We start from the raw sequence: 12,848 nt of genomic DNA, 5'->3' as shown, positions 1-12,848 counted from the left end.
AAGATGCAATTCTGGGAAATTGCAAGTGTGGTTTCCGTAACGCAAACACACTTGAATTCCATCCTTGTCTCTTTTATGCCCATATATGGAGATCCCTGATGTCATCAATATCAACTATGATGTCAGTCATCCTCATATTTGGGAAAAGTTACATTTGACCATTTTCCCATTCAAGTCAATGGAGGAAATTAATTTACTTATAAGTTAATATAAATTAAACTATATATAACGTAGAGTCCCGATGAAGCTACTATAGTCGATTTGACATATGGCCCACGTGCATGCCACCAAAACAGTGGGAGGTGTATCGGGATGGGATGATCTGGAAATGTCATATCACGATTATTGTGACAAAAGATATCGCGATTTACGATATTATCCAGATAACCAAAATCCATTGTCCTGGGGTGGAACATTTGCCAAAAAATAGCAGATCTACAAGCTCACAACGTGTCGACGCGTTGTAGATCGTCTATTTTTTGGATATTTGATAGAGAGTGAAAAAAAGACTATCAAATACGTATATTATAAGTACATTTGACCAATTATATAGAGGGTTTAAGTGGTACCGGATATGCAGCTCGGCAAATAAAAGGTGAATTGATCCCAGTGCATGACTGAGCACAATATCACGATAAAGTAAATCTCCACGATATGATTATCATGAGTGTTTTTTATCGCGCTAAACGATAATATCGCGTATCGTGCCATCCCTAGAGGAGTAACGCGGAAAAATAAAGTTTATCAGGAAAGACGAAAAGAAAGAAAGAAAGAAAGTACACTAATTACATTTTGTGAGAAAAGATCCTGTTTGTTGCCAGGCAGTTTCAAGGGCACACTGTAAGCAACTTGCCATATACTGTATAATAGTATGTGTGCTGTGAGAGTTAAGAGTACCACATCGATCCTCTGCTTTATCACACAAGACATATTTTCAAGGAATTCTGCTGTGAAATGTGAAGGGTTACCGCCAATGTATGGCCATTGTTAACGGAGCGTGACCATGTGATCATGGAACGGCTGGATACAGCCTTGAGGCATTGTGTGTGTGCTTTGAAAGGGACTATAATAGCAGTGGTGTAAAGTAACTAAGTACATTTACTTAAGTACAATTTGGAGGCAGTTGCACTTTACTTGAGTATTTCCAATTTCCAATACTTTTACTTCTACTCCACTACATCTCGGATCCAAATATTGTACCTTTACTCCACTACATTTATTTGAAAACTTTAGTTACTAGTTACTTTGCAGATATAAATTATAATATTCTAAAACATGCATAAACCAATTTAGCCCTATTTTATACCTTGGCTATTTGAAAATAGCCGATCTGCAAGCTCACAACGCGCCGCGATGCGATGCGTTGTGAGCTTGTAGATCTGCTATTTTCAAACATTTTGTACTTTCTACTTTTGGTACTTTAAGTACTTATTGATATCAATACTTTTGTACTTTTACTCAAGTACATTTTGAATTCCATACTTCTACTTGTAAGGCTGCCCTCACACCAAAGTACCTATGAGAGTGGAATCCGCGTTCCGCCAATGCATTTCAATGAGAGTGAAGTGGTTTCATGCCAGCAGAGGATTTCTGCAAAAAACGCTCCCTTATCATTGAAATGCATTGGAGGAACGCGGATTCCACTCTCATAGGTATTTTGGTCTGAGGGCACCCTAACAGAGTCTTTCTATATTGCAGTATTGATACTTTTACTTAAGTAAAACATTTGAATACTTTTTCCACCACTGTATAATAGTGTAGTTGTTGTCGTTAACTCCATGAATGCTTGTGTCCCTGTTCTTTACGTGTCATCAAGGGCAAACATTGATTGATTAATTGAAGAAATTATTTGTTTGCATTAGGAAAAAGTACAGTTTCATTACAGCACAAATCACTGGTACAGTCCTAGTAAGCTTTATGGCTTATTTAAACAGGAACTACTTTATGTATCTCATATAACATTGAAAGACAGACGGATAGAACAGAGTACTTTGCATAGGATAACATCAATTACAAACGCAGAAAAATGGGGAGAAAAAAATGGGGGGGGGGGGGGGGGTGGAAACATGGGGCCTATTTAGTCTCGAGTAGCAGCCGCCTGAAGTTGACTTTTCAGACCAATTTTGAAGTGGGCAAGGGATTTGCACTACTTTAAGGCTTGCGGAAGGGCATTCCACATGTTGATGGTATAGCTGGAGAACACATTAGAGCCTTTTATAGTGTTAAATCTAGGTTGAACATGATTAGTGGAGCTGCCTCTGGTGTTGTGATCGTGGACATCCTTGACCTTTAGGAAGTAGTTTGTCAGGTACATGGGTATCTTTGAGGTATAGTGTATCTTGTACACCAGGCCCATTGCAAGCTGCTGTACTCTGTCAGCTACTTTAAGCCACTTCTGCGAACATAGGCGAGCATACTGTGACCGGATAAATAAAATAAAAAAAGAAATCCTCCAAGCTCAGCTCCCCTTGGGATTTGGGAGTTCCAAAGTCCCTGCTGTGATGCGTTGTGAGCTTGTACAGTATTATATGCTGTTTTCGGCTAATGTTTCCCCCCAGAACAGGGATGTAAGGGTTCAAGGGGTTCATGTAAAAAATTAAAATAATAATACCAAAGTCCCTATCACACAAAGACATGGCGGCCCCCTGCAGTAACGTTAACTCAATAGATACATACAAAACAGAAAATTTACAAAAAACATATTGCACCCCATCTTTAAACCCAGGGTAAACACATAAAAGCATACACTTATTTCCAAAGTGTCCTTGTTTGTATTAGTGCTGTGTTCAGGAATGATGGTACGTGAAACTCCCACTGTTGTCTTGCAGCTAGGGATAGAGGGATGGGACGATACGAAAATGTCATGTCACAATTATTATTATGACCAAAATAATTGTGATTTAAGATATTATCGTGATAATCAAAATAATGCCTAATAATCTTAAAATGCCACTTTTATCAACCACTTAAACCCGCTTAAAATAGCAGATCTACCAGCTCACAACGCATTGTGTGCTTATAGATTGGCTATTTTTTGGCAAAGAGATTTGGTAGATTGAAAAAAAAGAAACATGTATGTTTACAGTTGTGTTTTACCAATTGTAGAGTGTTTAAGATAAGTGGATCAAAGGTGAATTGATCCCAGCGTATGACGGAGGACAATTTCACAATATATAAAAATCTCCACAATACGACTATTGTGAGCGTTTTTTGGTATCACAATAAACCCTAATAACGATTACTGTCCCATCCCTACTTGCAGCTGATTGACGGGCACGAGTCGACGCGCGTCAACGTCTCCTTCCTGCGGGCGAAGATCGGCATCGTGTCCCAGGAGCCCATCCTGTTCGACTGCAGCATCGGGGACAACATCAAGTACGGCGACAACTCTCGGGACATCGGCGACGATGACGTCATCTCCGCCGCCAAAAAGGCCCAGCTCCATGACTTTGTGATGTCACTTCCTGAGGTATTTTAGACATGCACACCAGGCAATTCTCCTTTTGCACAAAGTAGTGCAATGCAAGATAGAGGGCGCCAGATCCCTTTGAGTCACACCCTACCACTACTTCCTGTTTATCCACAGAGCATTGATTCTAGTTGTTTTCTCCATTAGATTAAAGTGTTTTCTTTTCACTTTTTTCAACTTTTATTACTTGTCAAAATATATTTTATTTGTCTGCCTCATCTTTTTACCATCCCAAGTAATAAAAGTTGAAAAAAGTGAAAAGAAATCTAATGGAGAAAATGACTAGAATCAATGCTCTGTGGATGAACAGGAAGTAGTGGTAGGGGAAAGGGATCTGGCGCCCTATATCTTGCATTGCACTACTTTGTGCAAAAGGAGAATACACAGACAATACGCACAATATATTCCTAGTATTTTGTTAAAAAGTTAAAGCTCTTTGTTTTTGTGTTGAGTGTTAGTGTCAGTAATAGGGGTTTCCCCATCTCATCACCTCTTAAACAGAAAATACATTTCCAGGTTGTGATACCATTTTTATCCAATCAGGAGGTAGAACTCCACAAAGATCATTTTTATAGTGTTCCAGTTCCACATTTAGTTTAAATACTTCCGATTACAGTGTATCCTGTATGAGTTGTCTCTCCTGAAAATTGGTAGCCCAACCTGATACATTTTTTGTTTACTAAAGAGTCATAGAGATAAGGAGACCATTTTATGAGTTCTATTTGATGTATCATGTATACACTATACAGACCCTTTAACAAGCTCTAATCATGCACACACACCAATCTCCGTTCTCATCGATCTAACAGTATTTTTGTCTCGGGGCCTAGAAATACGACACCCACGTTGGTGCTCAGGGCTCTCAGCTTTCTCGTGGTCAGAAACAGCGCATCGCCATTGCCAGAGCCATCATACGTGACCCCAAGATCCTGCTGCTGGATGAGGCTACATCTGCCCTGGACACGGAGAGCGAGAAGGTGCGTTCTATTCTATTCTATTCTATTCTATTCTCAAACCTATTTTTATTGGCTGCTCTGTGCAATGGTTAACCACTTAAGTCGTGTAAGTTTTGCTATACGTTGAATAACAAATATAGCTGAGCTAAAAGCTTGACTGGCAGGAGGCCATTGACTCTGTTGAGAACTTTTTCACCTGCGATAGACTAGGAGAAACGCAATATAAAATGCATCAACGAAATGGATTCAAGAAAACTCTCCTACTGCCACACTTTGGTGCAAAGCGATGTTTTAAAAGTCTAACACGAGAGATTATGTGCAGTCTATAAAGGCAATGAAACGTCTTTCCTGAAGCTCTGTGCCACGCTCAAATCACTTCTCCACTGAAATCTCTCTGATCCTTCTGTAAGGTCATTGTCCTTTTAGTTGGGTCCCCACTTTGGGACCGACTCGGAATGTGGTTTTGGAAATGGTGAATATTTTACCATTTTGTTCGACAATATCACTACAAAACTAGAAAGGTGCAATTCTGGGAAATTGCAAGTGTGGCACTGAATGGAATTATTAAGTAGTAGTAAAATACTATTATGTGAGGTGAAGAAATGTGGCATTTGAGAAATATTGCACCTCAAGCACATTGCACGATGGAGCACTGGTCCTCAACCTTTTCAGGCCATGACCCCCGCCGCCCCCCACCTTGCACAAGCACTTGGAATTGTAGGAGTTGGTATTACATTTAGTTTGACTCAATCTATTCCATTGTGAAAATAGTCAATCTTCATTCTCACAACACCTCGCAACGCTGTGAGCATGTAGATCTGCTTTTTTCACAATCCCGGCCTCTAATATTTGACAATTTGGCCAATGTTTGACCAGAGGTACTAAAAAGGTTTTTAAAGCCCTTAAATTGTCACTGCAGAAATGTGCAGATACCATGTATACACTTATACTGTATACTTATTACTTGGTCTGTTTACTGTTGAGTGAGAAAACATGACTTTTAGCAACATTTAGCTAATCGTCAGTGGTTCTCAACCCACAGGTTGAGAACCACTGTGATAGAGACAACATTTGGCACAGTCGGCCACTTGGTATTCTCTCAATGCTGAGAGCACAGCTACAGCTACTTCATTAATACCATAAAAACGATCATCACTAGTCATGTCTGTGATTAGTACTGATCACTGAAGCATTGAGCCTTCTGCACCGCACGAGCACTTCAGATGATTATGGGGTACAGGCCTTAGAGAGGCTGCTTGCTCAGTTCAGATGATTATGGGCCTTAGAGGCTGTTCTCAGTGATTATGGTTGGAGCAGTGGTTCTAAAACTTTTTTGGCTCCAGTACCCCCTATCCCTGATATTGGAAGCAAAGTAACCCTTTACCCAGGCCAAGTGCATAATCTTTCTTGAAACAATTCCAAGAATGCCATAGCTAGTGTGATGCTATGAACCGAGTGATATGCAAAACCCACCTTTTGCATACTGTTGATCTGCTTTTTTGCTTTCTATTCTATTAGAGTTGTGCTAGTAAGGTTTTTGATTTACCATGGTTTAACACCTTACAGATCAACAGGTTGAGATACTTTGTCAAAGTTTTATCATTAACACATTGCCTGCCCCACGTTTTTTATTAAACTCTTCCAAAACATGTCAGGGTTTTGGAGCATTTTGACTCATTTGTAATGTAATATTTTGAAAATTTGTTTCTATGTCTATGAACAAATTGAGGATACCGATGGAAAGATTAAAATCTATACTTTATAAAAAAAAATAAACAAGAGTTTTATGTTCCATGATGATTTTTCAATGAATTTATTAGCGACTACTGCGCCTGCCCCAAATGGCCTAATTTGTTTAAAAAGGCTAGAAAAAAGGCTTTTTATGAAATAACATGAATAAGTCTCTTATTGGGTTGATTTTGTTGTTTCAAGCCAATAATTGGCACTGTGGCACTGTGTACTCAGTCTCAACACACACGCACACACTCACACACATGCATGCGCATGCACGCGCACGCGCGAACGTCACGAAGCACAAGGACCACCCTGAGCTCCTCCTATGACATTTCAGGCACACACACAAACACACGCGCACACACACACACACACACACACACACACACACACACACACACCCCACATGCGCGCGCACATCCACATGCGCGAGCACGCACGCGCCCCTGTGGAACACCTGTGTTCAGTGGCGTCAGTTCAGAACAAGCTAAGGTATGGCAACATGACTGGTGTCTTGCACGCGTGCCCTCGTGCAGGCACGATGAAAAGTACATTTTTATTATTTCCCCCTGTAGCCAAGGTATGGCATTGGCAGCTGCATACCCCTGCCATACCCAATTGACGCCCCTGCCTGTGTTATGTCACGTGATTTCTTAGCTAACGGAAACTCAGATCGATGCAGAGAAAAGTTTGCTGGCCCATTGGATCATTTTCCTTACTGTTGTTTAGCCACATGGATTATAGTTTTACGAGCCAGCAGACTGTTTGTTTATCAATGGAATATCTTTACGAGCCAGGAGTGCACTGGGGGGGAGGAGGTGACAGTGTATCAGGTAGGACCCTGGTTTTTTCCGTTTTTTTCATTGTGTGTCGTGTCGTATGGATGGATGTTGTTTTGCTGCGTGTGGCCAGGGGTGTCGCACCAAAATCTGGGCCCTGGCCACAAGGATTCACTGCGGGACCCCCATGATTGTTCTTCATAGGGGGGATTTCAAAAATAGCAGATGTACAAGCTCGCAGAGTGCCGCGCTGTGAGCTTGTAGATCTGCTATTTTTCAATAGCTAAAGTATAAAATAATTATGTCCCCTCCACCTTGGGCCCTAGTAGTGTAGGGTTTACACTCGCACTCCCCCCTTGTGACACCCCTGTGTGTGTGCGCGTTCTACACACTCACTCCTCCTCTCCCACTATAAATACAGAGTGTCTTCACCTAAATACACTCAAATCTAAACGAATTCTACTGTCATCTCTAGGCTATCAATCAACTATCTAAACTCTAACTCTAACTATAAATATCCTATATTCAAATCTCAACCGAGCCACCCAACCGATCTTTTTTTTTCTTTCTTTTTTCTCCTCAGCTGGCTAGCTGGCTAGCCTGGCTTGTCGCGTCTAAAACAGCTGCAGACTTTTCTCCCTCTCTCTCTCTTGTATTTGGATTGCCTGATAACATGTATTTCAATGCAGTTTTTTGACCTTTTTTCTTCATTCACGTGAATGACCTGGTTCCCTTTGATGTTGCCCTACTGTATTAAGTCACAGGCAGCACCGGAGCACCATCAATTGTAAAACAATGAAAAGACTATAGAACGTTTATAAACGGGCTGGGCGGTAAATAGCTGGGCAAAATAGAACGTTTATAAACGGGCTGGGCGGCAGATGTGTTAAACATAACGGTAAAATAATCTTTCACATTTTCCACTTTCTCTCACATACAAAAACAAAAACAACAAAACAAAAATAGAAATCCCCCTGCCCCCTCTCTCTCTGTCTGTGCTTTGGCCTTTCAATTAAAAAGAAGCCCTGCTGCTTTACCCTTGTCTCACACTCTCTCTCTCACACACACGTGTGAGCACGCACGCACACATACAGTGCAAAACTTTCTGAGACAGTGGAGCGAGACTCTGTGTTTGGTACAAATGTCACATTTTAAACTCACAAAATCATTGTCATGAATGCTTTTAAGTGCCAGTGGCCAGTCTTCAACATTCTATGAACACTGTCAAGAAAAGCTAATACCCGTATTCAGTTAAGCAATAGAACACAACAGTGTGTTATGATGAATAACATCACAGCTGGGATCAGATCATGATTGCGACTGTAGCTCGTAAGTTTACTATGAAAACCGGCACATCTTGTCCGTCCGCGTATCTCTGTCTGTCTGTTGGTCACGCCTGACACTGTGGTTCCCCTGACACATCACTGTGACACCACAGGTGATATCATGTAAAAGTCCATATATGGATATTCCCCAGAATCCCTTTTATGCCTATGTATGAAGATCCCTGATGTCATCGATATACATCACTGGCCAGATGGCCAAGACATGGCCCATATCTGTGTGGCTGGTTCAGATAGGGATCTCCATGTATGGGCATAAAAGGGATTGTATGTTGTGATGTCATGGGAATCCCCTTTATGCCCATATATGGAGATCCCTGATGTCATCAATATTAAGCTCATATCTAAAAGGACTTCATATGGGAATGCCCATATATGGAGGAAGACAGCCCATATATGTGTGGCTGGTTCAGACAGGGATCTCCATGTATGGGCATAAAAGGGATGTACCATATACAGTACATGGATCTCCATATATGGGTACCAGGGGTCTCCATATATGGGTAACTGGTCTGATATACATCACTGGCCAGATGGCCAAGAATTGGCGTGACCTCGACTCGCATGTTACCCTGAGGCGTCTTACTAGTGTAATTCACTTGCACAATACACACAAGTGTTCTATTACTTTTATACAACTGTTTTATAGATAATTGCTTTCACATTGTGAATTAAACAAATTGAAATCATATCAAGGTTTGATCAAGAGTTGATTCTACTCTGTTGCATTGCTAAGCAACTGTACTTAGAACATTGTGGGTAGTAGATGATAGTTTAGTATCAGACATTTATACACTTAAACGATGCCACAGTTGAACTTGACCCAGTTATTTATAGTATAGTCTAGAGAGCTCTTAAGCTGGAGGGCTGCTCACATTGTGGTTGGCTACAGTAGTTGGTTGTCAAGTCCGATGACGTGTGTGTGTGTGCACTGTGTAAAAGAGGGCTGAAGTAAAACCATATGACAATAAAATAGGACAAAGTGTTGATTAAAACATTAAATGCATCAAAGTGGTAAATCGTGATGCATGTAGATAGATTGACAGGCAGGCGACAGGCAGACAGGCAGACAGACAGATAAATAGATATTTTTATCTAAGTGTCACTCCGCTTAAAATACAAAGCACGTACCAGAATAAAAGTTGTGGACCACTCACAAGGAGTTGTGAGATAATTATAGTAGTAAAATGGAACTCATGAAAGACATTTGTGAGAAATTATAGTAGTAAAACGGAACTCATGAAGGTCTGTTAAGGATGAGGTGTCAGTCATTGGCAGATTCGTTATTACAGTGTATACCAGATGAAATTACAGTTTATTCATATCATCAAAATCATTAAAATGTGCACAATATGTTGATAATGTTGGTGAAGAAATAATTCTGAACAAATGTCTGTATATAGGTTACAGACCTTGTAGAATGACATGGAGTTCTGATTCAATAGAACCCATTGAATTATGTATGAATTAATGTATATGTTCGCTTGACTCCTCTTATCCACGGTGTGCAAGGGGGGGGGGGGGAGTGGGACTGAGTTACTAGGGCCCAAGGTGGAGGGGCCATAATTATTTTATACTTTAGCTATTGAAACAGCTGTACAGTAGATCTGCTATTTTTGAAAAGTCGTGAAAATGTGTGCAAATCTTTAAATATATGTTTGCTTCTGGGGAGTCCCTGGAACTAAATATTTTGAGATTGGGGTCCGTGGCCACATACATATCATTTTGGGGGTCCTTCACATGAAAAGGTTTGAGCACCTCTGACATAGAAACATAGGTTTTTAAAAAAAAATCACACCCGTGTGAACTGAGCGTTGGTCGTGGAGGCTGCGCAACAGCAAAACAAATACTGTATATATATCCATCATCCATCCATCCATCCATGTGTGTGTGTGTGTGTGTGTGAACAACAGCGCCCCTCCCTTAACATGTGTGGTCAGTCTGGTCACAAAAGGTACTGCCAGGCTACATACAGACACGGACGGACGGACGGAGACAGACAGACCCACACACACGGCCACGTATAGGAGCGTTGTGACCAACGCTCAAAAAACCTTAGAAGGATTTGAAATATTCAAAGACTTTCATGATTAAAAGAAAATAGCAGATCTACAAGCTCGCAGCGCGGCACACGGTGCCGCACAGTGAGCTTGTAAATGTGCTATCTATATGCGTGATAATGCGTTCATGGGGGGGCCCGCCAGTGAATCCTTGTACCCAGGGCCCAGAATTTGGTGCGACACCCCTGGTGGTGCATGCCTATGCAACTTCCCAAGTGTGAACTTTGTGTGTGTGTGTTGCAACTTGCAGACAGTGCAGGATGCCCTGGACAGGGCCAGGGAGGGCCGAACCTGCATCGTCATCGCCCACCGCCTGTCCACCATCCAGAACTCGGACATCATCGCCGTCATGTCCAGAGGCCTGCTGGTTGAGCAGGGAGCACATGACCAGCTCATGGCCCTCAAGGGGGCTTATTACAAGCTGGTGACCACTGGAGCACCCATCAGCTAACCTAAGGTCAAAGCTTAATGTGTACCCCTTTGCACGACTGTGACCTTCGAGGGGGGCGCTCTCCATTCCGACATGCTGCCATTCAGACAATGACTTCTAATTGTCTGAGTGGCAGCACTTCCATAGAGGTTAGGGTTAGGTATAGGGTTAGTGTCAGAATGGGGGGATGTCTGAATGGCAGCATGTCGGAATGGGGGACGCACCCGCCGTTCGACAAGAATGACACGTATTCAACTGCGGTGGTGGGAAGAAACTAAGTACATTTACTCAAGTTAAGTACTGTACTTAAAGGAGTAGTTCACCCAACAAATGACTTCTAGCAAATACACACCCCATGAAGTCTTGAATTCATGGAGATTTCTTTTGTTTTTGTCGCTTTCCTAGGCCAATAATTTGATGACGGGTCATCGGTCACTAGGAGACTCCGTAGTAGAGTATTTGAGTCTCCTACTGAAGAATCAATAATTTTGATTAATATTACAAAACCACTTCAGACCTATATACTGTATATACTTTGGCAATTTGCCATTTTTGTTGAGCGATGGGATCATGCGACAGAGTATTAGCCTAAGCCAATAAGGCGAACGCAGCTGAACGTCTACACAGAGGAAGATGAAGAGGGTATGGATCAGGATCACACTACTACGGTATATCGTCACTGTCCGGCAGAAACCTTGTATCTCCAAGTTTCAAATTGGTACACTTTTTTCGTAAAGTAAAGCCCTGCTTCATCATACAAGACTGTCGCACAAAACTAGTGAAAATAGCCGATCTACAAGCACCCCACGCCTCAAATGATAAATACAAATGAACGGTTTTGGACATACGTGTTTTCCCCCCGACAACAACGATATATTATGATGAGAGCCTCTGTCTGGATTTGTTGCGCATGTGCAGTCAGTCAGTGTGCATGCAGTATGTTAAATGAAGTAGAGCTGGAAATTAATGGAGCATTATGAAGAACGTTATGATGTTGGTTAGATGTGACATCAAGGATATATTTTTCTTTTTTTTATAATGATGATCCGAATGTGCCGTATCTGTGTAGGTACTGCTTTATCCGTCTGTACATACGTATATTATGCATTTTCTTTGTTTTGTCTGAGAGGATGAAGTTGTACAGTCCTTGTACTCAAGCATCCATAATGGTAGAATGTGTCTTTTTTTTTTTACCGAACCCTCCAGGCGTTTTCTAACAGGACAATATTAGCTCTAACCCTCCTTTTTCATTACAACTGTGAAAACCACTAAACGCTTGTAACCCATCATACCAGCTCAGTATTGAAGTTTTCTTATTTTTGGAGCAGGGTTAGGCATTTGAGACATGAGGATTGCTGGAGTGTCTCAAACCACAATCTGTGATATTTCACAACATGTATTGCTATTTTTTTCCTCTTCTTGTCAGTAGAACGGAACATCTGTATCATCTATGCTGCAGGTGGACAACCTGGACTCGCATCCAATTCCCCCAAAAAACATAGTTTCCACTTTTAGCTTACCACTTTTTTTCCTCTGGTCTTTGCTCTCCCAAAGACTATGGATGGAATAACGTGTACAATGCAAATACACTACTGCCAACATGCATGCATACATGGTTTCTGCATGTTAATGTTAACATGTCCTCTTCTTTCATGTTATTTTATGTGTGTATGCTATTTTTGATTACTTCACTAGTAATGGTAAACTTGGAAATCCTGTCTAGCGATGATAACATTTGTATAAAAATGTACAAGAAATGCTTTGAATAAACCCAATGTTGAGAAGAACTCTGTGAGCACGGTGCTGTGACTGTTCCCTGTATTTTTCACTCCAGCACTCCAGCGTACCTGAGCGAAAAGGCATTGAGCATCTTCTGCATCGACTGCCTTCTGCGCCTCAACATGTGGAAGATAATAAAACAGCAAGGTGCTCTGTTATGCGGACATAATGCTGCCTGTCAGCCCAGACGTCTTACTGCGTAGTCCTCTCAAACAACGGAAAATAGCATTTTGAGAGCGCACCACGGTTGCATAAGAAGTCTGTTCCGACGGATTGAAAACCTTTCCGACAAGATTGT

At 41.4% G+C, this 12,848-nt stretch overlaps 1 protein-coding gene across 2 annotated transcripts in view; it reads left to right on the top strand.

Annotated features, from left to right (window-relative positions):
* LOC308280388 (bile salt export pump-like) overlaps positions 1-12,558 on the top strand; it is a 48,330-nt gene extending 35,772 nt beyond the window's left edge. For both annotated transcript variants that reach the window (XM_080720651.1, XM_080720652.1), the window contains exons 27-29: positions 3,263-3,469; positions 4,300-4,446; positions 10,592-12,558. In XM_080720651.1, coding sequence (XP_080576777.1) covers positions 3,263-3,469; positions 4,300-4,446; positions 10,592-10,792 — 555 coding nt within the window. In that variant the 3' untranslated portion in view covers positions 10,793-12,558. The remainder of the gene's footprint in view (positions 1-3,262; positions 3,470-4,299; positions 4,447-10,591) is intronic.
* The last annotated feature ends 290 nt before the right edge of the window (positions 12,559-12,848 follow it).

This window comes from Nannobrachium achirus (assembly GCF_963921795.1).
Source record: "Nannobrachium achirus genome assembly, chromosome: 24".
NCBI classification, from domain to species: domain Eukaryota; kingdom Metazoa; phylum Chordata; class Actinopteri; order Myctophiformes; family Myctophidae; genus Nannobrachium; species Nannobrachium achirus.
Note: the sequence above shows the minus strand (reverse complement) of the source record. Positions and strands in the feature narration are given on the sequence as shown.